We start from the raw sequence: 27,117 nt of genomic DNA on the forward strand, positions 1-27,117 counted from the left end.
ATGATACACTAATTGTTGTTGTGGTTTTGCCAATTAGAGATTAAAAAAAAAAAGAAGGTAGCCACCCAATACTGTGTCATCTAAAAAACAGTGTTTCTTGAAAGAGTTGTTAGGAAACTGAAAGGCCACTGCAGAAATTCTTGGAGTTTCCTATTTACTTGTTTTAAGGACAAAGTTTCCTGGCCTTCACCAGTAGAGGAAGACCGAAAATGCAGTGGAACCATTCAGTTTCCATCACCCAGAGAAAACAGGGGAGGGAGGAGGAAAGGAAAAAAAAACCTTATAAGGAGACTCATCAGCTCCCTGCAGACTGTGGAACGGGGCTGTGCAACAACATGAGAGAAAGAAGGGTGCTGTGGATAGGCAGAGCAGTGGTGGGAGTGGAGCCAGAAAGATCCATGGCTCCTACATTGTGACAGCTACTTGTTTGATTTGGTTCTTGCTTCCTTCATTGGCTCTTTAATCAGAACTGAACTGATAGGCATGCAGGGAACTAGAATGGTGCTAAAAACTACAGATGCTTTTGGGACTGAACATGTCTCACAACAGTGGGAGCACTTATCTGTCAATGAGTTAACAAACACAGCTCAAAGGGATACACAGGGAGCGCAGCTAGCTAGTGAAGTATTTACATAATTACCTTTCCAATTGTAATTAGATTTTAATATGCTATGGCTATTGTTGTGCTAGTATTATCACAAACAAATCCATAAAAGCTTAGGGAAGAATCCATGACAAATGGGAGACATATTTTAGGTTTGTGAGAGTGCTAATCAGTGCTCAGCTAAAGAATAATGTAAGTTTTGTTATATAAATTTGTGACAGTTATGAGACAGAAAGGTACCTGCTCTTGTGTGCATAGCATTGAAATATAAAGAATTTTAGTTCAAGTGTTGGAACTAATGCAGTCAAACAAAATAAAGCTTTAAATTTTTCTGTGTAAGGGTGTGGTTAATTTTGTGTATTTTTACATTGCTCAGAATAACCAAGAATTGTGTTTGTTATGTGCCTCTACTCACTTAAAACTACAGCCATTGAGAGCAACTGCTCATCCTACATGATTTGAACAAAATAACCTTTTGACTAACACTGCACTTAATTATTGTATTTATTACCTACCTATTGATAATCTTTGACAGTTTTCACCCATTCTGAAAATGAAATTTAAGGGCAGAGCTGAGAGAAATAAAAAAAAACCACAACCCAAAACCGGATGTACTGAAATGTGCACCACTGGAATTCATGTGGCTGCCAGATTCAATACACTTCATCAGTTCTGGACTCTTATAGGGACGAATCTGTCGTCATTAATTGTTCTGTGGAAAAATGGCTTCCTTTGAAATATCTTCTGTGGTGCTGCTGAGATTTTTCAGCAGCTCAAAAAAACCCCCTACACACGCAGGCGTTCCTAAGTCTGTTTCCACATTCGTAACCCACAGAGAAGTCACCCAAAGTCAGATTGCCATCACAGAGCAACAGGACAATATAAGTGCAGTCCCACTGGGCCAAAATTGATGGTTAAGTTTTCTGAGGCTTCAGGACATCATTCTCTTTGTTATCTTCCTGCTGAATGAAGAATGTAAGGAGAAATATGAAATAAAAAATGGCCACCTCGAAGGTGTGATTTGGAGGGTCCTTTGAGCTGCTGGGAGACCTAAGACAACCTGGCTGTACTTTGAGCACGAATGAATGTCCAGCATGGGATCACAAATCCAGGGACTGATTCGACATTGCATACTCTGGTTTCATGCCAGTATAATTTCATTCATTTCACAAAAACAGGCTGTCCATTTCATAGGCACATACCAATGCAAACTGCAGCAATGTAGTGTTGTTTCCAACTTTGCTTTTTCACATTTGTTATGTTTGTTGTAATTCAGGACCAAGTATGCAGTGCTCCTTCTCCAGCCTGTTTCTGTGGCAAACCACAGGACTTCGGGAATGTAAGAACTCATCTGGGCTCTCAAGCCATCTTAATATGGCCACTGTAGATGTACCCTCCTCTCCCCATTGTAGATGTGGGCCACCATCTGAAGACCTGTTGCAAGCTTTTGCATTAAATGTTTGTTTGATAAAGTTGGTTGTGACAGGAAGAGTAGGATCAGAGCAGAAAGCACCATGGCTGACTGGGCAGGCAGAAGGGTTCCTTCATTACACCAGGAGCCGATTTACTTTCTCTAAATTCCCACCATGGTCAGCCAGGCTGATAGTTCTGGCCTGAATCTCTAACCCTGTTCCACTGAATTGATGGTAGAGATCCCGTTGGCTTCAGCTTGGGATGGTCAATCCTCCAGATGAAGAAAGCAGCAGCAAGAGTCTCTGGGGGAAACTCTTGCTAGTGATATTGGAGGATATATTGGTGTTTGGAATGAGATGACTCACTTTAAACTCAGATTTTGGGTAAAGCAGCTCTTTTCCTGGCCAACTCATATCTGACTCATTTACCACTGATGAATAAAGGATAAAATGCTCCTGGCTAAGACCCATGTTAAGTATTTCCCTTTCTTTCTTCTCTCTTTTCTTCAAGTGACAGTGCCGATTATTTTTTATCTGATTTTCTCTGACAGGCTAAATGAAGAAAACTGTGAAAAGCTGCTACACTTTTGTTGTTTTATTTTACCAAAGCACAGCTCTGCATTTTAAGGTCCAATTGAAACTTGATTATAGACTTAGAAAACAGATATAGAAAAAAAGTTTGTGGATAGGAAAGAAAACATGCATGATGCTAACACAGATTTAAGTACAGATGCAATTAAAGGAACAGGCATGCCCTATAAAACATTTCTAACTACCATAACTTTTGTGTGTTGATAACTCCTTATTCCCTGTGTAAGATACGGATTTAGCTGATTAGAATTTTGCTTTGGCCAGACATCTGTTTCAGAGATCATGCTATGAAAATATTCAGTACAGTGCTGTCCCTAATATATGGGAGCTTCTGTATGTTTCTTCTTAAAATGGAAAAATAGAAGGGTGTGGAGGGGTATCTCTTGCACTTACTGTTTTTACAGCAAACAGCAAATTTTGAGAATGACATTTATCAGAATTTGACTTTATGACCCTGGTTCAGCCGGGCACAGATTTTACTCAAATGGAAATGAAAACAAAGTGTAATTTTTAGATATTAGTGTTACAGAGCTATCAGTTGCAGTTTCAATCACCTTGCATTATATTACAGACATTATATTACTCTATACCAGAGCAACTGGTTGAACCTTGGGGAACAGTTAGGATCTGAAGTCACAGCCAGGCTCAGTTGCTAAAGAACAAGGTCAGGCTTCCCCAGGTCAGGCTGCAGCCTTAGCTTGCCCAGCTTCCTCTCATCCCCCAGGTGGGGGGGTGAATAAGGAAGAGAACCAGGAGCAGAGGAGTTTGAGTTGGCCTCACCCTGATGGGTTGGTAGATCTCAACAGCTGTATTTGACCCATCCCATGTAAAAGCTTCCAGGATACCTACCCAGGCATAAACTTCTCAAAGGTTTTTTTTAAACCAACTTACATCTTTGGTACTCAGGTAATGAATCCCACAGCCTCATCAAGCATTGCTCTAAACTTATTAACCGACAAATTCACTGGGGAATCTCTAGTTCTTGCACTATGAGAAATAAAAGCAGGTCTTTTCTTACTCATAGTCTCTGCCCCATTTCTGGTTTTAAAGGCTTCAGCTGTCTCAAGGCTCTGTATTCCTCCTGATATGAAAATAATTTCTTACCCCTGATGATTCTTGCCCCTTTCTGTGCCTTTTGTAGTTTTCTTTGAGAAAGAAACTGCTTGCAGAACTCCATCTATTGGGCACACTGTCTCTAATATTGATGCTTTTTTCCTTGTTTCTGTTGATCTCTGCTCTTCTACTGTTAACTTCAAGCTCTCAGTCATAGCCATCACTGCATTAAAAATAATTAAAGCTGTCTTCCCTCCCATTTTGCACATTGTGTGTTAGTTTGTGTTTATTTACCTTCTTCTCCAGTCAGAAATGGTGTTCAGGCCTTTAGAACTGACCAGTATCAGTAATTTGTCATCATCAACAAACATTATCACCTAGAAATACTGATAGTCTGCTAAGTTCTTTTGATATGCTCTGAAGAATCCCTCCATAGTGAAAAATCACAAATATTATGTTTCCTACTTTTGATGTATTATCTACCTATGAGAGGACCTTCTCTCATAACATATGTTCCTCAAAGCATTTGGATAAAATTGTTGGAAGACATTCTTTGTTCAGGGACATCACTTGATCCCTCTTTCTTCATTTCCTTCAGAAACTTCTAAGAAATTCATAAGGCTTGCTTTCTTTCTAAGTATTAAGACCTTTTACCTAAATTACTGTTACCTAAATGCCTAGTAATCACTGATTAAAACTGCTTTTGATTTCCCGATACCAGCTTACTGTATCTCCTGCAGTTTCCAGAAGGGGAATTGCATTTCTTACCTTCTCTACCTCTTGTGTGGATGCAAAGTTAAGCAGTAGAATATGCTCAGTAATTATTTCTTTAGCAATATCATGATTGCATTCCCCTAGAACACAGTGGACAAATATCATCTGCTTTTAGCTATTTGGCAATGTTTAATATATCATTTTGTTCTAGTGCTGATTCAGTTTAAGATAGGTCATCTGCAAATAGTAAAGTCTCCCTGACACTTCTCTAGTGAACACAGATATAAATAGTTCATTTTGCTTTTAAGTCTACCTTACTTGATGCTCCTTGTATGCTTTGATCATTGCTTCTGAAGTGCTTTGAAAGATCTTTTTATTATTAGTTTTTATGCCTTTAACATGTTGCTCTTCAGACTCTCCTTTGGCCTGCCTCATCAAGGGTTTACATTTATCTTTCCAGAGTTTATAGTTTATTTAAATTGGCCTATTTGGACATTACTTCCTCTTTACAGAGTACATGTGTAGTTACCTTATTCTGCTTTTAGACTATGATCAGTTTTACTTTTAGTTCCTTTTTCTTTGATCCATACAATGTCTATTTTTACTAGGATGTACACTTACTCAGGATCTCTTATATGATGCCTTTAGACAGACACTCTGAATCATCTCCATGGTACAGAAATGTACCTCTGTTTCCCTCTCTCTCTGCTACCAGAGGATCACTTTTCAATTACACTGATCTTCCCTAAAACAGCTGAGTTAAGTTAGGAACAGATTATGGCGTAAAACAGCCATACCATGCCAGAAAATCTATCTTTTGTTCAGCAGTTTCTGTGACTTGGAAACATACCTTGCATTTTTATTTTTATGTGCGTGATGATGTAGCTATGAGGAATTTCTGTAACTCTAAAAAGTAAGGTAAGAGAAACATTTACTTTTTTGGATTATGTACAGGGTTTATCTTCATTCTTAAATATTAACAGTTTTTAAAGTGTAGATATGAACTATTTTAAATAATATTCTCATAATTAATATGGTTGCCATTTACTCTCAACTGCCACAGGACAATAATTAAAATGCCGCACATTTTTCCAGATTTTATCCATATGGTAAGATTTTTGCCTCATCCATTTCATTTGTTTTAAGGTTTAAACAGTATAATTTTGTTTAACATTAACTTCAGAGACTACTCCAGTCTGCCATAGTGTGAATTGTGCATCTAGAGAACTATAGGTGAGCACTCTTTCCAGCACACCAAATTATGCAGAGCAAAGAGAGCTCCGCTCCTAGGAACTTGCAGTTCAAATGAGCCACCATGAAGCCTTAATGAAGAATCACAGCTGCGGTTCTACAGTCATTACAGTCCCAATCGGTGTCTTTCTAAATCTGCTGACTGAACAGAACTGATCTGGATCAGACCTGAGCTCACAGCTGCACCTTTGAGGAACCAGTTAGAGCGTACAATACAGCATGGGGTTTTTTGCCTGTTTTATGTTTTTATGCCAACTTCTTGTCAGCTACAGGAAGAGTGGCTGAACTGATGTAACTAACAGTGACATAGCTAAAGTAACATAAATTTGGCCTGTCAGACTCTGTCCCCTTGATTTTTACTGGGTTTTTTTGAGAACTGATTTCATCAGAATGGCTATATATTGATTCACTGCTCAGGGTTAGGGGGACTACAGTATTTTTCTCTCTGTACTAAGAGCCCCAAAACTACCGGCTTTCACACGAAACTCTGACATAAGCCGTTATCCCATAGCTGTACATTTTTAATGATAAGCCTTTGGACAGATTCAGTGACTTCTCTGACATGAATAAAATGAAGTTAAAGTGTACACCTAAGTCTTCAAGAGGAGACTGGAGAAGGCTCTTAGAGTTGTCACACTGAGAGACAACAGCTGGATTCACCAGGGCACCCTAACCTCCTCTCCTTCTCCAAAAAACACCTTACATCTGCCACTTGCATTAAAAAAAAAAAAAAAATCTAATGGTGCTTAGGCTCTGGCTGATGCAGAATATTGGCATATTGTTGGAATATACTGGAATATATTAGAATATGGCACTCAGGGTCAGTCCTGGCCCTCAGAAGTACCCTCATCAATGAAAAATTGCCCAGGACTAAAACCCTGAATAAGATCATCTCTCGGTTGTACTAGGGTCATGAGAATGTCAGTCCCAGAAGCCAAATACATGTGAACAGACTGATCCACATGCTGCTTCCCTAGATCCTTATAAATAACCCTGACCCCCACTTTCACTCTAGAGGTTTTCCAGAGCTCCACTCCTCCCTGATCTGCCAATCTCTAACTGAAATCTACTGACAGCTATGTCTTCTCATTTGCTTACTCGCAGCCCAACCTAAAAACTGAACTGTTACCTGCTTCCAAACTATCCTCTTTCCAGACAGCCCCATGAGGTCCTGGCTGTTTAACAAGGGATTATTGCACATTCGCATTATGCCAGAGGACATGCAGGTCTTCCAAAAGTGGCTGGAGAAAGTGGAAATGTGTGATCAGCACAATAGCAACATACACCATCAGTGTGAATTCCCCACGTGGTGCATGATCCTCTCTCAAACCTGAGGAGCTCAGCAGCAGGCTGGGCTCTATCCCACCCTGGCTGCCACTGTGCGGTCTCTGCTGCAAGCCAGAACAATGCAAGAGGGGTAAAAAGAAATGCAGAAGGGCTTCACCTTGCCTCTCAAGAAAGAGGAAGCTGCAGTGGCTACTGTACATAGGGAACATCCTCCACCATGTGGTGGAGGAACAAAACATTTGAGATTTGTAGATTAATAATCTTTTAGGGTCAATAATCCTTTGGAAATGATTAGTCTGAAAAACATCTTATTTTTCACATATCATTCAAGTGACATATTTTTCAACATACTATCTGTGATCATTCCAAATAATAAAGGAATAACCTGTATAAAATAATTTAAAGGCACACTGCTGTATTTTTCATTGGGAAAGATTTTAATAAATTCCAGATTCATTTAAACTTCTCTGGCTTCCTTGCTGAATAAATTACCAAAGCCCATACAAGCCCCATTAATTATTTTTCTTTTTTTCCCATGAGATTTCACAAGTTTGTGCTTTCTGAGGGATGTTTTACTGAAGCCAGTATTATACTGGCTTACAAGATTTATCTGGTAAATGTCTCATTTATTAATTTGCATTTATTTTTTACTCTGCCCTCATTTCAAAGTTGCTTGAAGGGACTATTTTTAAGGAGGTCTTAAGCTCATTTGTCATATGGTATTCTTCCAGACCAAGGTGAAAAATGGTTTATGTCAAAATTCTCGTGCCCTTCGATAGTAACATCTCATTGTGATCTCAGGAGCTTCCCATTTTAGAATTGCCAGGATAATCCTCGTGTGCAATAGCTTGTCAGATACAAGGAATTATGACACTTTATGCCAGCTCAGCGTATGTCCCCGTTATTTTCCAGTTGGTTATTTTATAGAGGTCATCTTACCTAACCTGATTATTTCCCAGAGGCTTTCAAATAAAAGATAGCTCTATGATCTTATTTAATATTGTTAATAGATACCTTCTCTATGACAGTGACCTTGCTGATCGAGCTCAGAATTTGGTCCCAGAAATTGCAGGAAGACAGGCAATGCATTTCTGAAATCTCAGAATCAAAAATCAGAAGACTGAAAAAGAACCCCAGAAGAAACATTGCTAACTACTAGGCTACTAGTAAACTATTTTGTTTTAACTTTTAGTCCACTAGAAAAAAAAAAATGCCTGTATTTTTAGTTGCAAAAGCTTGTAAAATAGAAGTATCACAGCTATTTTTTTCATTAAATTATTTGACTCTGTTGACACAAAGCATGTACATTTCTGGACAAAAAGTTATAAAATATTCTGACATATTTTAATATAAACAGGAACATTTTCAGTGATTGCTTGGATCTAAAATGTTTTTCCACTTGACATTTGTTTATACTTCCTAGGAAAGAAACTCTATTTATGGATAACTGAATAACACAAATAAACATCAGAGAGAGCTGAAAAATCAGCTTTGATTATGCATGAAAATCTACAATGTCATTGTGTACTCTTGTGCCGTATTCTGATTGCCTGTTTATTTTTACAGAGCTGCTGGCGAGCCCATGGAAGAAGAGCCAGCCTTGTGAAGTGCCAAGTCCTCCCTGATATTTCCTGTGGGTGACATCATTGTGTATCCCCCCAAAGCACCCTCAGACATGTCTTGTCTGCTGCTTGGGTGGCACAGATCAGATGGAACATAAACACTGGGCACAAAACTCTGAATAGCAGCTTCACTTGTTCTTTGGATGGACTTGAAAGGGCCCTAAATATTCCTTAAATGTAACCGCTACAATTCTAGAGTTACAGTAAAATGGGCTTGGGAGAAAGAGCCTAGAGCATGCTTTTTATATGCTGTTTGACCCACTCACCAACATAAATTGTGAAATAGAGTATTACAAAATTCTACATGATAGATTATAGATACGAGAATTAAAACAGTCAGCAAAATGCTCAGTAAACTCCATGAATCACTTTCCGACAATTTTTACTGGGTAATTTTTTTCATACTGTGTTAAATTGTTAATAGAATTTGTTTTCTTCACTCTGTGTAATGAAAAAAAAAAAGACGCCTTTATTTTATGTGCCATTTTTTAACCCCCTGTCATGAGTTCTTAGCTGAAAGGTGTGTAAATTACAATGAGGGATTTTAGCTAAAGGGAAAGCACTTCTTATTGTACTATAAATCCTCCAAAGTACTGTGCTTGTTGGTGCTTTACTTTCTTTTCTCTTCTCCCGGGCATCCCTCCCCATTTCATGTAATCTTTTCTATCGTAAAAAGACATTCTAAAAGGAGCGATCTTCTGCCTTTAAAAAAAGAGTGCTGTTCCCTCCATAGTTGACAGTAGCTCTCACCATATGTGCAGCAGAGATCAAGTGTGGATGGCTTTTCAAATGTGTTTTTACTTTGTTCTGAAATGTTTCTGCATCTTGACTCTAAGCACGGTGATCTTCAGTAACTGCGTGCAGTTCATTTGAAGCTCAGGTGTTTCTGTGGAGGTTGTGTTGGGGGTGTTTTTTACAGGTCGTCATGTGAATACGAACTGAATCTTTAATGTTGTCCTGCACCAAGAGAACTGATGTTGCTTGAGAAGCTTCAAAGGGTTTAGGCTTTATTTTAGCTCCCCAAAGTGCAGCAAGACCTCCCTGCAATGTGACTTTAGCTGTTTAATTCCATGTTTGAGAACGTAACATATAGTTGTGCCTTTAGCTGATAATGAACGCTTAAACTGTTACACGTGTTGCCTTACTGTCAGAGAAAGAGATAGGGTATGTATGTAAGACCACTTCAAATGAACAAAACTCTGCTACAGCAACTTTTATTTTGTTTACAACTTTCTCACCTAATGAACCCTGGGAGATACCTTGAAGTATTCAGCTTGCAGTATTTGATAGCTCGCTCAGCTTTTAAAAGCAAGTGATGTTCATTTTTATATATTTTCCAAACTCAAAGGATATATTAAAGCCATAAGTGAAAACTGTCATGCTTTTTATTCTGAAATCTGAAAGGAACCTTAATTAAAGCAAGATTTTGGGGAAGGCCATGATATGAAAGATATGGAACAATATGGTTTCAGTTATAGGCAGACTCAAACCTGTAAATCAAAGATGAAAGATTTCACTCAAATAGAATTATATAATTCTCTTTTGTTATGCAGTCAGACTATATCTTTCATGCATTTGGGTTTGTTTACGATTAGCATTTTAATTTTAAAGACTTTTATTACTTATACAAAAGCTCTCTGCTACAAGTTAGAAATCTGAGGCATGCTTTGAAAAGGGAAATCTAAAAAAAGAATGTCATTTCCTATAATGTGAAGTAAACTTTTATTCTGAAAGGCTTACTCTAAAATAGATGTATGCCTCTCAGAAAGTGAAATAAAATTCTACCCCCCATTTACAAGCCAAAATCATGCTCATTTAAGTAATGCAAAGAGTCCCAGCAGGCTAAATTAACTCCTGGTGTAAGCCACCTTGCCTGATTTTGGGCTGTTCTGAAAGGGTTGTTCACATGACTGAAGCAATCAGGAGTTCATTCTGCATTTTCAGCAGACTTGTGATGGCAATCTTACTTGCCATTTACTGCAATTTTCTTGTGGTCATCAAAGAAATTTCCCTTCAAGGAAACCAAGGACCATAGCTGATGAGTTGGGTGATTTGTAGAGCTTTTCACATCTTGAAATAGTGGCTGCAAAATTTTAATTGGATACATAGTAAGAGCATTTTGAAATTAACCCCACAAATGCAAAATCTGCTCGTGTCCTGCATGAAACTGAATATGAATTGCAGCCTGAAATGTGAGTTACAAACTTTGCCAATTAAAGTCTATATTCTGGAGTGGAAACCAGCTAAAGCTGTCCTTTGTAGCTGGAAATGCCTTTAAAATGCCAGAATAATTTGAATTAAACCACATTATAAACTCACACTTATGCATTTGTACAAGCATACTCCCAGACAGACATCCAGGCATGCTATTGGTTAAAGTTAGGATCATTTGGATAAGCAAATGTGCAAATAAACTGCACACAGATTGTGTCCAGAACTCTGTTCTCACTGAAGTCAATAGCAAAATCCTCTTTGATTTCAATGGGAGATGGATCAGGACCTGCCTTTTTTTTTTTTTTTTCTCTTTCCTTTAAGTCCAGAACACCATTACTTTTTGATTATGTCATTACAAGGCACTGTATAGCCCTCTGGGAAATGATTGAGGCTTATGGTGAATATCAACACTTCCTTCAAAGCAGACCTGGGCTTTCTGAGAGGGCAGTTTCACTTGCTGCTGTTTTCTTCTCACAGTATTTTTATTACCATCAATAGCTCCCCATGGATTACAGTTAAAATATCTCCCAGCAATTTTAGACATACTTCCAGGGAAATATTCACATAGATGCTCTTAAAAGTGCCCAGTTTAAGCTGGATTCAACAACAAATTCCAAGAATTTCAGAAAGATGCACGAATTGCATGTTTCTCCATTTCTAATGTCCAAATTCAGAGGCTTAGGAGCTGTTTCTGAGGAGACATCACAGTCTCACATCCCCCATGGACCTCAGCTTAGGCTAGGGAGATTGACGATTCTGAAAACTCAGTCCCAGATATTTCAAGCTGGCTGCCAAAATATCTACATCTGAGCTTAGATTACTTCGAAAAATAAGCTGAAATGCATAAAAGAGATGGGGTAAATGGTGGTTTCTGTGTGTGATTCCACAAAGAAGTTGAAACCGAGGAGGTGGCAGAGAGTCCTTGGACCCAGGGTGGTTCTTTGTCTGGTGCTGGGGACACAGGGGCTGTCAGCACGCAGAAGGACATCATAAGGCACTGCCATTCCAGCTGCCATTGCCATTAGCAATGAATCTTTGCCTTATGGGGAAAGCATGCATGAATTTGCATTCTGCCTCTGGATCGAGGTGTCCCTAAGCCACCAACCTCCAGAATGAGAGATGCCTCAGCAGCAAGTACCACTCTGAGTTCATATTCTTCCCTAGCTTTAGGGACTAAATGTTAAGCTCAATTGGGTTTTTCTTGTATTCTTGTATTTTTCTTGTATTCTTGTATTTTTCTTGTATTCTTAGGTCATTAAATTATTAGTAGAAACTGACAACTAAAAAGAGATATGACTTGGGATATCAAGAAAAGAATGATTTTTATCCAGCTTAAAGCTTTTACCTGGGCTGGAGTAGGAGCAATGTGGAACAGTAAATCACAGAACTGCTAAAACCTAAGAGTGTCTTGCACTTCATTTTGGGACTCTGTGTGCAGGAATTCTGTTATGTGCTCTTTTGGCTTCAATATAATCTACAGCAATGAAGTGCTTGATTATATGATCCTTTTTCAGGCAAAATTCCTCATGAGTAATCAAAGTTAATGGGAATTTTGCCAGTGTAAAGATGACAGAATTAGTCCTTTTTTTAATTATGTACCTTCCTAATTTTGCTGTCAGTGAAGATGAACTAATTTCAGGCAATGAAAATAAAATCATTAAGCTATCTTAAGTAAACATCACTACAGAAAAAGAAAATATAAACAGCTGTTATGTAAACAAAGATGGCTATTTCTTTTCTTTGTAAAAAAGTCAACAACTTGCTGCCAGCTGAACAAAAGTGGCAAAATGAATCCCTCTCTAAAGTATGTGGTATTTGAGTTGGTGTCTTATCTAAGTGCAGCCTCAGTGAAAAGCTGAGAGTCATAACCAGAGATGAAATATTAGAAAGGTTTTGCTGCAGCCAACACCAGAGGTCCTGTAGAGAACACGAATGTAGAGACTGACTAATTTGTGTAGACAGACAGCAGGACACTTTCGGGGCAATGTGTCTGGGACAAAGAATTAGAGGGAACTTTTCCAAAAGCAAGGATGGCTGTGAGGCAACTAACTTCTACTAGCTTACAGGGGCAAGGAGGTGCTCAGCAAGCATTTATTCTCTGGGAAATGCCCCTCCATCCCAGAAGCATGCAGACATGGACCTCACTGTACAATTTTTCATCCTAAGCAGCAGCAGCCAGGTGTGCTGCCCTGACGTGTATGCTCTGCATTTGCCCAAGAAGCTATCAGCCCCCAGCAGACACTTTACAACATGACTGATAGGGGAAATTTTTATAATATCCTTTTTTTCCCCAATAGTGGCCTTTCCAGAAGCATAGCAGCACATGGTCATTTTATTTTAAAAGGTCACAATAGAGCTTTGTGAACCATTGTACTTTTTTTTTTTTTTCTATTTTACAGACTCCATATGGAATTAAACCAGAATATGTATGGGGTGCGGGGGACCTGCTGGGAAAGAATTTCTTTCAAATCAGGTTTCTGCTACCTGCTTTTCATCCCAGATTTGGAGGAGTTCAGGTTCTTAATTATCATTCAACCTTTTACTTTGTCATGTAAACAACTCGCTTTGTTTTCTTACCTATAATTGAATTCACTCTTGTAGCACATGGAAAACCACAAAAAAAAAGTCTGTCATTTCTGGCAGATGTCCCTGCCCTTGGTGTGGGAATGAGAAGAGCTTATCTTTGTCACTTCTAGCAGCAATTAAATGCTTCATTTTTGTGACAGATTCAAGCTGGAGTAGTATTGTATGCGTACTATTTAGCTGGCTGTCTGCTGATGGTTAAAAAAGAAATTGTGAAACTCGCATTCCTCTCTAACCTCAAAAGGGACCCATTTTGATTTTAACAATGTAATATTTTCACTTGATCCAAAAGGTTTTTGTCCCATGACATCTTGTTACTAACTCAGTTTTAGTCTCTAGCAAATAACACATCACAGAGAGAGAAGACCAAAAAGGACATTCCAGCAATTGTTAATTATATCTCTTATGCACAGTCCTTCATCCTGCTGTAGTGCCATGCTCTGTGGTTCAACATGTTAGAATAGTTTACAGCAAAATATAAATTGTTCTGCACCATCAAAGATACGACTATTCAGATGTTAATTAGTACACTGTGAGTTGGGCTGTAATTTATAAGGAAGACATGCTCCTGCGTGGATGGTCTAAAGGCAAGTGATGCATGAAACCAGTGGCACTGGTGCTGTGCAGCGAGAGTGATTCTGTGCTAAGATCTCCACACATTAACCCATTCCTGATGGTATGTCTGCTGGTACATGCTTGCAGTAGGAGAGCTGTAGAATGCTCTGATTCAAAGACCACTGAAATCCCTTCCCTAACAGGCTTTGGGTAAGATCCAGGAGGTAGCTAGAGAAGAAACCTTAACTTTGCACTCAGTCACATAGAAACTGTAAAGAAAGCACAGATATAGATCTGAACTTGGCCACACATCCCTGTTTCTGATATGAAGTGCCAGTTCTGCTTCTAGAAAAGTCTGTCTGAGAGAGCACTGGCAGTAGTGGATATATTCTATTGGCTTCAGGAGGGTGTATACATCATGTGTTACGGGAACAGGTTCATACTCATGTCTCTTGCTGCTTAGTTTACTGCTATTTTAAATTTCTTGATTGGCTTAAAATGTCAAGTTATGATGCAAAAGGAAAGCATAAAGCAATACCTAGTGAAGTCATAACTAAAGCTTTCAAAGCAAACTTACTGCCATGGGTTTTTACAACACTGACTTTTTGGTCTAGAGATGAATAGCTGAAATGTCTGTTTTTTTCTTGAGAAATTCATGTTGCTATCTGTTTCTATGATAAGAAACAGTCCTTTTGCTCAGCATATTAGAAGTTTATCTGTAATTTGTCTTTCCAGGCAGATCAGATTTGAAGGCGTAAAGCGTCAGTGGGACTGACCCAAAGGGCAACACTTTTAAAGGTCAATAGTAATATTTCCATAAGAGTAAAAGGAACCATTGTTATTATTCCTGATACATTTTTGTATCTGAAAGCATCCAATGAGTAATGTTAAGTAATATTGTGCTCCAGAACTTTGTTGATTATAGATATACGAGCATTGGATTGGAGTGAAATAGTCTTAAACTGAGTTGTTAAAATCCCTTTTGTTTTGTGTTTTGTATAATTCTTTAGCTATAGTCTTGTCCTAGTGTTAATAAAAGCTATTTGAAGTAAGCTTGTTTGATACTCTGAGCTTTTTCTTGCATGTGTTTTTTTCTTTTTAATTGGTGTTAAAAAGAAGCGGAGCTTTGAACATGCCACCCTGGTTGGATCATAGGAATCTGACTGTTAAAGTATAAAGGGCGGAGCATGGTGAAGCTGGAGTGCATAAAAAAAGGAACTACAAATGTTAATGTAAAAGTAATGTTACATAGCAGGCTAAAACGCACACAAAGCAGAGCATTGCAGAGCTCCGGCTTTAACACCAAGCTCATATTCTATAGTTCCTTTGGCTCATTGTCCTGCGGCATTGCAGAACACGTAATTCCCCTCCCAGTGAAACAATATAAATAGTACATGTGCTGTTTTGAAAGCTGTAAGGCCCCTGCTTTGTGGGAGGTGGGGAATATCCAGCACACTGCAGCAATACTCTGGACCACAGAACCATGCCAGCCCTGCTGCTGTAAAACTGGGAGTTGCTACACTGATACAACAGACCTGTTTCGAGAAAGGCACCCCACAAAAGCAGTGATGTGAGGAAGGAGTGTGTTTGCTGTGAGCATACTTTGATCACTTGCACCTTGTCAAAATTAGCTCAAAGATTGAAATTGTTCCTGTGAGCGGAGCTTTGTGCACCTAAACTTGCAAACTTAGTGGGCAGAAGGGGAGTACAGGCACTTGATCTGCACATGCAAATCCCTACCTCCCGGCATGTATCCAAAGCTGCTCCAAAGGTGGATTAGAACCAAAATGAAGCAAAACAGCATCCTATAATTTTAGCTTTATTTAATTTTTCAGCTTAACACATCTTTTTCCTTTCTGGGGAAAAGGACCCCAGCCCCAGAAAGGCAGAGCTCCATTCCAATCAGTAAAATATTGTTTGAAAATTTGAATGTGTAACGTGTAATTTCCTTGGCATATTTCAAAAAAGTTCCATGCCCAGAGGAGCTTAATCTATCCAGTCTATCTATCTGCTTCTCTGCTTTGCTTGTTTCCTGTGATTCCATTGTGATAAATTGCAGAGCCCTGTGATAAATTGCATTCATCATGTCTTTGTGGCTGCCTCACCTGCATTTTGTACATTAAACCCTCTCTCCTGGGACTACTTCTAACATTCCAACCTTGTGAGAGGTTCCAGCTAGACACCATTGCTGCTTTAAAATCAACCTGCCACAGAAACGACCCTGCCTTTGAGAAGTGGAGTGGGTTTTTGGAAACCTTCAGGCTAACAATGCTTCTAGGAATCTCTTGTAGGTGGGTGGGAGTGAATTCTTCCAGATTCCTTCTCTCATGCTTTTTCACTGCTTCCCCTGGAGATCCTTCTCCCCAGGAAAAATCTTTCCTTCCACTGGCAGCTTTGAAAGGAGTAGAATAGTAAGATAAAAGCTGAATGAATATGTGTTGAGCCACTGCTCTTCTTCCTTATTTCTGCTTTTCCCTGCCAAATGAGAAGAAGACAATGTTAAAATTATGGTTTCAGCATACTACTGAGATAAGGGTTTGGTTTGGTTTGGGGTTTTTTTACAGAAGAATTTTATTTTTCCATTTGCTATCACTGACCTGGATACACTACTTCACTCATACAGGCCTCCTGGAGACTTAGAAAATAGAGTTTCAGGATTCTTGTTAAATCCTTTTCTGGGATTGCCTATAAAAGAGAGCAGGTTCAGTGAAAACCCAGAATGAAGTTCTGTACTTGACTAGAAGCTAAGGGCATGGGTACAGGATTTTATGCAAACTTTATCTTACTTGCTACTCTTAGCTCATATGCTGCTTCAGGCTGAACTTCTCTGTCCACATATGACTGAAGAATACCCAGCCTGTTATAACTGCCACATTAATGTCTTCACAGATTATTAATAACTAAATAGAGCATTGCTGGTAAGATCCCAAATTACCTTTTCTGTGGTATATTTTACATACAAGCAACATCATTTTGCAACATTCAGATCATTATAGCATCTGAATGCATTCTTCTTTAACTGACTAATCTAACTAAATATTAGACTGTGCTATTAAAAGTTATCAGAACAAAATATCTATCAACCAATTATGGTGAAAGCATGCATGACAAATATTTATGTTCCCCAAATCAGTACAGGCTCACTTTCCATGTTCACAGTACCTGATCTCAGCTGTGACAGAGGCCCAGCCTAACTACATGCAATTCTACCAGACTCCACACAGTAACAAAGAGTATGAACATAACTGGGGTCATCTGTAATAATATCTTCTTAACTTCTCTCTTTTTCCATTTTCTAAATTCTGCTCTCCAACTTTGGCTGTTTTGGAAAACGCAATCATTAAAGGTCTAAAATTTTTCTTAGTATTTTAGATAACCTAGTCTTGAGAATCTTATTGGAACATCTATAATCTAGTATAGACTCTACAATTAATCTAGTCTTGTTATGATTGATTTGGTCTGTGAGCAGGTATAAATTGGATGATTGCTTAATCTAGCTACCAAATGCATCAGGAAAAATAACAACTGATTCTTAGGAAACAAAACCAAAATTAATTCTGCACTTGGTTTCCCTCAGTATCAGTCACCTCTCCTCAAACCTTCAAAAACATCTTATTTAAATATGTATGATATTTAAATAAGCCAAAATGCAAATGTGTACTGTCTGTCACTACATCTGATGTGTAGCAGTTCTGTCTCTGCCACTTCAGCCAGAAGGAACCAGTTCCCACTCCTTCTGAGCTATTGCCTGCAGTGGGCATTTGGGTTCATACTGCAAGTTGAGTACGTAGTTTAAGAACAGCAGCAACATCTGTAAACAGCAGAAAGAACAGAAAGACTTTAAAAATGAATGTGTGGACTCCAGTTTTCCTTTAAAATGTCCAGCGAAGTATTTAATGAGAAGCATCATCACAGTGTAGTATGCCTTGCAATTAAATCTTTAGAATTTTTAGTAACATTGGTTGCTGGAAAATCTCTCTGTCTTCATTGACCTACAATAGCTCATGTTGCATTCTTCAGAGTTTGTATCTGCACTGGGAGTATAAATCTTGAGCGGTATCAGATAGCTGCTCCTGAATCCTCTTTGTAATGTCAAAATTTGCATCTATCATGATTGCTGTCCTTTCCCCCTCTGTAGGGGTAAGTAACTCTCTCTTTGATTACTGGTTGATGGCACAATATGGAAAGAGTGGTCCTCGTCGCAAGTCATGATTCCTCAGACTCTTACGTAGAACTGGCTGCTGCTTGATATTGTTGAACATGTCTCCCAAAGGAAGGAAAGTGGTGTATTGATGGAGCTGATAAGGTTTACTGAAAATTGATTATGGCTAGCAAGTATATGGCTGCACAGAACTATTTTTTTTTTATGTTAGGAGAAAAATATGAATATGCCAGGAAAAAAAATTATTGGTATTAATGCTGAAGTGCCAATGAATGGTGCACACTGTATCTTTCTCTTCCATTCACTAGGAAGTAGACTTTGAACAGCAAAATGGCTCAAACTGAGTTACTAAGTGGATTGAAAAAATAATTTTATTTCAGTGGCACTCAATATGAAAATCCAAGATCCTCGTAAACATCCAGGGCTTCATCCTCACAATAGCCAAAAAGCAGGCCAGTTGTTGCCTCTTTTCACAGATAGGATTAAAAGACTTGTTTGAGGATCCACAATGAGCTTTTAGCTGACAGATGAATTTCCTTAGCTACAGTCTTAATGCCAGCACCCAGACAGTCCATGTGACTATATTTCTTCCAGATGCCATCACCCTATAAAGTAAGTGTGTGTGTATTTGTGCTTTTAGATGCTGAATCTGCCTCTTCTAATTTTAGCTCATTGTTTTGAGCTCGCTTGTTCTCTGGCATGTGTATTACTTACTGGAACATTGCTAAAGAACAAAAACTTTTATTTATTTTTTCTAAGAAGACAGTATGAGCATATAGAGGAGATGTGGGAGTTTTATGAATCATATCCTGTAGTTTCCTTGTGTGTTTTTTTTTTTCTTACTCGCTCCCTGTTTTTCACAAAACAGAGAACTGTTTGGGTTGTGTAAAAATCCATGCACAGGAACTAAACATTTCTTTTACCCTGCTAGATGCGTTGACTGCTCTGATTTGAACATAAATTGCAAAGAACACAAAATATCAGTAAAAACTGCACTTGTGTAAGGGGTAACAACTGAACCATTTCAGATGAGGCTTTGGGGGATTTGGAAGAAAGTTATCTCAAGACTATCACCGCTTATAAGCATAAAGTTGTGGTTCTTATTACTAAGCAAAGAAACATCAGCCCAGTCCTTATGCCCGATATTAACTTTAGGGGATCAGTGAATGGACAGGTCAGAACAGGCATAGGCTGCACGCACTGAGTACTCACAAATGAATGTAAAGCAAATCTCTAACTCACATTGCAAGTTGAGTCAGGAATTTTGGAAAAAAAAATGCTTCTTGCTGAACAGGTGATTTCCCAAATCTACTTCTATTTTCTGCCTACTTAGATTTCCTTTGAGCAGTGTTAATGACTTTTCTAGAAATATTTTCTTAGACCCTCATATATACAATTGTCTCAGCATCTTCTTAAATGCATGAAGGAAGCATGGTTGTATATGTCACGGGATAACCCTTGTTAAATGATAACTTTGGAATGCAACTTATTGTAAGTCTAAGCTATTATGCTCAAAATACATGCTCTTGACTATAGGCAATGAAGAAGCTGGAGACAAGTATGTGCATATTTCAAGCATAAGGAGTGACACCTGTGTGGGTATTGTGCACCACATAACCACAGGATCTGTAGTGATGGGACCTTCACAATATAGAGCACTAGGGCATGATTCAGAAGTCCCAGGACATCCTTCATCCCCTTGCAGAATCAGAATAAGCTGCTGGAAAGACCCCTTGTGAGAGCCCACAGAAGGTTTAAGCCCAACCTCACATGCTGTGAATCTCAGAGGTGAGTGGGAAAGGATGAGAAAACTCCATAGCTGCACCTAAAATGAATCATTAACTGTGATATGGACACTAACTGGTATCTGAGCAGCTCAGAAGAAAACTTAAAACGAGATACAGCAAAAAGTGTCTGCTGAGCTCCAATCTCATGTACCCATCTTTGGTTCAAAAAGAGTGAAGAAGCAAGGCGTGATATAGCAGGAATTGTCCCAACTATGTAACAGCTATCACTTCCTCATATTACGCACATGTCTTTATGAAAGGGATTTTAAAAACAGTGTGAACTATGTCTAGAAATTTAAAGGAAAATATGTTCCAGGGAGACACTACACTGTTTGCTCTGTAATACAATAGTTGAATTCTCAAGTGGCACAACCTTTGCTAAAGGGGGTGTGCTAGGTCACACAAACATATGGGGAGCAGACACATCGATCACATTGTATCTCTCATTTGTTCTCCATACAGTAATAACCACATAAATTCGCATAGTGGTATGCTAATGCCCAGCTTCCTGGCAGCAGCCTGTGAGAGTCATTGTACCTGGAGCCAGGCAACCCTGATGTGGCTGTGACCCTGGCAGGAGTGCTGGCTGCAGCACATCTGTTTGCTTTGCAGGGTTTTAGACCAAATTTATTGTGTACATGAGGGATACTAGACTGACTGCCCAAGAAGGATAAGATTTGAGACACGTGGCATATGTTTTCTGATGCTATGATGTATTTCCTGAGGCTCCTGCTTTTGGTTTTTTCCAGGACTGTAGCATTTGTATCTAGTATCTATATCCCTGGCTTATAGCAGGAACAAAACAGCATAAAGGCTAGTATGTGCCTACATAATCACACAAATCCAAGATACTTTTTTACAATAGATATTATGGTATTATACCATCATAGAATGGTTAGGGTGGGAAAGGACCTTAAGATCATCTAGTTCCAACGCTCCTGTCATCAGCAGGGACATCTCACACTAGACTAGGTTGCCCAAGACTCAATGTCCAACCTGGCCTTAAACACTGTCAGGCATGGAACATTCACAGCTTCCTTGGGCAACCTGTTCCAGTGCCTCACCACCCTCACAGCAAAGAACTTCTTCCTTATATCTAACCTAAACTCCCCTGTCTAAGTTTGAAGCCTTTGCCCCTTGTCCTGTCACTACGATCCCTGATAAGGAGTCCCTCTCCAGCATCCTTGCAGGCCCCCTTCAGATATCACCTTCTTTAAAATCCTAAACTTACTATACTATAGGCATTTACAACATTTACTTTAAGATCATGCTTTTAGATGATGTTTTAGCAGGTCACCAGCGTTAGGCTTTCAAAGGACTGGCTTCTTCCTTCCAGTGGGCAGTGTCCACCAGCTCTCCCAGAGCTGCTGCTGGGCTGCTTCCTAGTGCTGTGAGCACCAGCACTGCCTGAGCCCTGCTGGCTGACAGCTTCTGGGCTCCTCTCCTGCTCAAGCTCCATTATGATCCTCAGGGTAGTTATTTTCAGAGGATGTCACCTTGCTCAACCACCACCAAGAGGGGCTTTTGTGACAAGGCACCTTCCCTCCCCTCTGCACCCACAGATTGAGCATCCCACTGTTTTCCTGGGAAGACATGCCACTGGCAATTTTAAACATGGTCATCCCCAGTCTGCCTGATTTGGTAGATGTGTTCATTCTTCTCCTGCCAATCACTCCCACTCCTGCAGAGAGCCCTAATCTCTGGGACATTGACCAGAGCTGGGCAGACTTCAGGAGACAGGAGAAGCCAGATTTCAAATGCTGCTTTCATTCTTCTTCAGAATAAATCGCTTTAGCTTTCCTTTTTCAGTCACGTGAGATCAAAACCTTTAGAAGGGGGACAGAGAGAAATATTCAGGGTTTTTTTGTTGTTTTTGTTTTTTCACTTGGTTTTGGAAACATGGCCATGTGGTTATTCCCAGGATGAAGCATATTCCTCAGTACCCTGTCAGCTGCTGATTACATCCAATAGTGCTGTCAGCTTCACAACTGCTCTTAATAGCCATATCCTGCTTGCTGTGGGACTGCACCCCAACCTCCCAGAGCAGTGACTAACCACCAAGCTACACAGTCATGCCTGTTCTTTCTCTCAGTCTCCCAAAGGATATTTAACTAGCATGCACTTAACTAACATGTAAGTTGAAGCTGCCTTCAGTGCCACAGTTTCAGTTCCCTTGTGGCTGCTTTAAGATGCCATCCCCCTCCAGGCAAGGACCAAAGCTGTGTCTTTCTCAAAGCCTTACTAAAGATCTAAACATAGGACGAAAGGCAGAAGCACATCGCTCCAGCTGGTTTCATGCATGGCCTAATCCTGAACGTGTTCTTGGACAAAATCTGGCAGAAAGGGCTCTGTGAATGACATGGATTTGGGTTGGTTGCCTGGGGCTTTGCGTCTAAAACACAGTGTCACTGCAGACTGGAACGGCAAAAGCCAAGGCAGTTTTGAGGAAATGGACTGCAATTTTCCTCCTAAATTTCAACAGCAAGGTCCATCTCTAAAATGAACCAAGCACAAATATTTATGTAAACTAGATTATGGCCCAATTGGAAGTCAGATCTAAGTTCAGAGCTGCATTTAGACTGTAATGTATTTCTGACCTTGCTATACGCAAGGGGAATGAACCGCCCCCAAGGACCTAACTATTATCACCATTCCAGTGCTCTCTTTCTTTTCTTTTCTAATATTTCTTCGAATATTTTCACAAATCTGGGAGTGGAGCAGCCAGAGAAGAGCAAGAGAGAGATTTGTGAAGATGTGCATAACCACCTTCTGGGCAGGCTTCAACTCACAAAGGACGAGCAAGAGCAAACTGGACAGATGAGCCCTGGCTTCTGAAAGGCAACCACAGCTAGTATCTTCTATGAACAGGACACCTAGGAAGGCAAGGGACAAATATATCCTGTGCTGTGGATTAAAATAGCCACAGGTGGGATTCCTAATAGCGTTTTGGTTAACTCTTAAAAGACTAAAGAAATTCTTCCGTTTTCCTGGGCCAAATAATAAAATGTGAGGAAAAGTCCTCACTGCTTGTTGAAGAGGGGTATTTTGTCTGCAGAATTGTTCTCTTTCTTACCCCTGCTACAGCATCTGCTTCTCCCTTATCTCACACATTTTCTGTGTATGTTGTAGCCCACTTGAGTAAAGATATTAAAGTTCCATTAGCTGCATATGCTCTGAGAGGGCAAGTACGCAAAGAGAAGTTCATAAAGCCAACAGAAGACATAATTTAACACTCATGTTCTTCTTAACAATTAATCAAGGTTAAGAATTAGAATAAAGTACACTGATTGAAACTTGTCTTTCTAGTTATAGCTTTCATTCCCATTTGATTACATGTATTTTTCTACCATAACCTTTGCCTCATTTGAATTATTGTTTCCCACAATCAAATATGTTAGTGTAATGGTAAAGATTTCCAGAAGGACTTTTTTCCCTCTGCTACTTTGGGAAAGGCTCTGCATGTAAACTGCTATGTGACTGCATGAAAAGTACACACACTAAATATGATACGTTTATTTTATCATTTGTAACTAAAGAGATGTAATTATTTAAGTGGGTGTAATTTAATGTTATGGCATCCCTCAAATTGCAGTACTGAAATTACTTTAATCTATACTTTGGCTGGGGAAATGTATGAGAGGTTTAAAAGCTCACCGAACAAAAAAAAAAAAAAAAGCCCAGAAACCCAGAAAAAAGCTGTTTCTATGGATTGCATGAAAGTCCTCATGACATCTTTTCAGGAAGCAGTCCCACATTTTTAAGAGCTCTACTATCTATTGAACTTTCTATGGACTCTTTATCATGTCATCACTGATCATGGTTTCACACTAGGCTGAGTATGTGTCAAACTGGAAATGGGCACCCCAGGCAAGCTGTATTACATACTGTGCCTTCTACTGACTGTGCAAAGAGAAAGGGACTAGGCTGTCCATCTTTTCAGGCACACCAAGTGCTGAACTTTTGCTACTTTGAATCTTAACAAAAGTCTTTTAATTAGAAGTTGTGAATCTTTTCTCACTGTTCATGTGCATCTTTCAAAGCCAACAGCAACAACAAAGCCGCAACAGAGTTGCGTGAAAATAACAACAAGCTGCTGTGTTCAGGTTCTTAAATATTGTACATTTTGCAACAAAAACCTCTGTAGATTCATGCCTGTACTTTCTAGCAACTAGTACTCTCTGTGAAAATCAGTCCAAGCTCCTCCAAGAGTAGCTTCATTAAGAATCTGTGCTTTATAAACTGGGTGTGTCATCCTGTTTTCTTAATGACTTCAGCACATTTTGAACTAAGTAGACTAGCTGTCTAATACTTTTGCTAGAATGGAAATACCAAAGTCAGCTCTTATTATTACCAGAATCTCTTCTATGAGATGCCATCACAAACAGAAGTTGGTCATATCTGGATTTAAATAAATTTAGCTTCTTAGCAATTCTGTAATGACTGTGGGCTACCTCCTGTTCCCACTGAAATCAGTGGGAATGTTGCCATTGACTTCAATGAGCTTGGTATTTGCTTTCCTTTCATCAAAGATTGTTCTAAATGTAAAGCCCAGCAGCATCAGTTAGGTATATGCCTCCATCCCAGTCTAGCGTGAAGTTAAAAGGACTTCTTGCAATAAACTTGAAACATTTGACTTCCTTTTAGAGCCACCACTTGCTACCACCCGTTGAGACTAGGAGAGCTGCCCTGTTTTTTTGGATTTATGAGTATGTTTCTTTTTCCACTGTGGATGACTGTGTTAGCAGCTCCAAAGTTATTCCTCCAAAAACCCAGAACCTCTGTGGGAACAGAGGTGGAGTGGTTTGTTCCTAGTCTGTCATCCTACCTCTATAAGAATCATGAGGGAAAAGTTGCATTTCTCTCAAGATGCCTGGCACCAATAACAGTTAATGCAAACTGGGGCTTAAAGCAATAAACAGACCCTTTAAATATAAGTTGAAGAGCTCATCTGTGCATATTTTACCTACGAAAACAACCTGCTCATAGACAAATCTTCTCTCAAGTGAAACAGTCCCGGAACAGAACTGATTTTTTCTTACTTTTATTCTGTCTTGATATGCACCAGAAATGAAGAAACAATCAAATATTTACTTCATTTGCTTAGACAGTGAAATAGTGGTTAAAAGAACCTGAGTCCAAAATCTCTGTTTCCACCAGGGCAGCTTTGTCCATTGCTACCATTTATTCCACTGCAGAAGGTACTAATTATTCCATCTCCCAACTCATAGCTCGTTCCAAGTTTGGATACAGAGATAAAGAACTCTGCACATTCAATTAACGCCAAGGAGGAAAAAGACTTACCTCAAAGCTGGTTAAAAATAATGTGAGCAACAATAAGGAACAGGAAAAAAGCAGCTATGCAAACTGATCTTCAAAATGGTGTGTGACAGCACACAAACAAGGTAAGCCAATCAAGCAGAGCAAAATGAAAGCATCTGAAAAAGGAGCTTATTTAAGCTGCTGCCTTCTGCAGTATTGGTAGAGCACAGCATCTCATCCTGTCTGCATATGTGCAGTTGTTGAGTGCTTTTATTATGATCAAAAGAAATCCCTTGGCTCTTGAATGAGGTCTGGGAGGTTCCTACCCAAACAGCATTCCATGGGGTAGCTTGCCTTAAAATAGGTTTTAAAGGAGCAAATTTTTACTTATAATTAATGTTAATGAGTATTAGTCAGAATTATTGTTCATGTATGCAATATGACAGAAGCCCAACTAAAACCTACTGAAATAGAAATAATTCTCTAGTTATTATAATCAGCTGTGAATAAGATGTTCAGAATACTCAGATTTTAAATGTCCAGACTCTGAGGATGCCTAACTCTCCCACAGGGATTTATTATTGAAACAAAAACACATTACTGAAGACAGCTTTCACTGACATATTAATACACTTGACTTATTTCCTAAGGTGTTTCCTTTGTTGTTTGTATGTGTGTCTGTAATAAGTGAGTGTTTTTAATGTGTGTAGGAGAGGAGTGATAGTGAGTAGTGGCTTTTAGCATTTGAAACACGAGTCTCCATGGGAATGTAACAAACCTGGCTGAACAATAGTGCTGCTTGCATTTCAAGATACATATGTCTCTTGGTCCATTTCTGTCATTCTATCACATTGCTCTCCTGAGACCTCACTTGGAGTACTGTGTGCAGTTCTGGTGTCCTCAACATAAGAAGGACATGGAGCTGTTGAAGCAAGTCTAGAGGAGGGCCACAAGGGTGATAAGAGGGCTGGAGCACCTCCCGTATGAAGACAGGCTGAGAAAGTTGGGGCTGTTCAGCCTGGAGAAGAGAAGCTGCGTGGAGACCTCGTATCAGCCTTCCAGTATCTGAAGGGGGCCTACAAGGATGCCGGAGAGGTACTCTTCCTTAGGGACTGTAGCAACAGGACAAGGGGTAATGGGTTCAAACTTAAACAGGGGAAGTTCAGGTTGGATACAAGGAAGAAGTTCTTTACTGTGAGGGTGGTGGGCACTGGAACATGTTGCCCAAGGAAGTGGTAAATGCTCCATCCCTGGCAGTGTTCAAGGCCAGGTTGGATGGAGCCTTGGGAGACATGGTCTAGTGGAAGGTGTCCCTGCCCATGGCAGAGGTGTTAGAACTAGGTGATCTTAAGGTCTTTTCCAACCCCAACCATTCTATGATTCTACGGTTATACATTCGGTTGCACTATTAGCATCATTATTGGCCTACTTGTCTGCCTGCTTTCTTCATCTGATCTAATTAAAGTGTGTCCTCCATGAAAAAATATTCCCATCTAAGCTAGATATGTGATTTTGCTTATTTATATCTCTGTGCATCATTTTGCCCCAAAAGGTATTTAGGATGGCTTCAGCATTTTGTAGCAATAAATGTGAAACACAGACTTCAGACACTTTACATTTGGTCAGATATTATTTCTCAACTGAAATAGCTTTGAAATTGTTTTGAAAATGTAAAATAAAGATGGGAATGCAAAGCATACTCTGAGGTCAGGGGAGAGTTCAGGGATAATAGAATGTTAACTCATAGAGATGTTCTGGAAAATGTTCTGTGTTTTAAAAGAAGACAGATTATTGTCTTTGTCCTTTCTGATTATTGAACAAATTTACACTGTTTTACAGGCATGGGGTGATTCCTTATTGGGTTTGAAGCACAGTTTTACCCACAAGTTATTTACCACTTGTGAGTCACCTGTGGCAAGCACACCTATGAGTTACGGAGCAGCATGCTCTATCCCTTTGAGCATTGTTTAAAATATTATTCATGATACTCAGAGCAGAGCAGAGTGCAGCCCTAATGGCGTTT

At 39.4% G+C, this 27,117-nt stretch overlaps 1 protein-coding gene across 12 annotated transcripts in view; it reads left to right on the top strand.

Annotated features, from left to right (window-relative positions):
- The window catches only part of HDAC9 (histone deacetylase 9), a 466,231-nt gene extending 451,286 nt beyond the window's left edge, over window positions 1-14,945 (top strand). For all 12 annotated transcript variants that reach the window (XM_030470551.1, XM_030470022.1, XM_030470415.1 and 9 more), the window contains one exon: window positions 8,479-14,945. In XM_030470551.1, coding sequence (XP_030326411.1) covers window positions 8,479-8,518 — 40 coding nt within the window. In that variant the 3' untranslated portion in view covers window positions 8,519-14,945. The remainder of the gene's footprint in view (window positions 1-8,478) is intronic.
- Window positions 14,946-27,117: the final 12,172 nt, after the last annotated feature.

Source organism: Strigops habroptila, chromosome 1, assembly GCF_004027225.2.
Source record: "Strigops habroptila isolate Jane chromosome 1, bStrHab1.2.pri, whole genome shotgun sequence".
NCBI lineage: Eukaryota > Metazoa > Chordata > Aves > Psittaciformes > Psittacidae > Strigops > Strigops habroptila.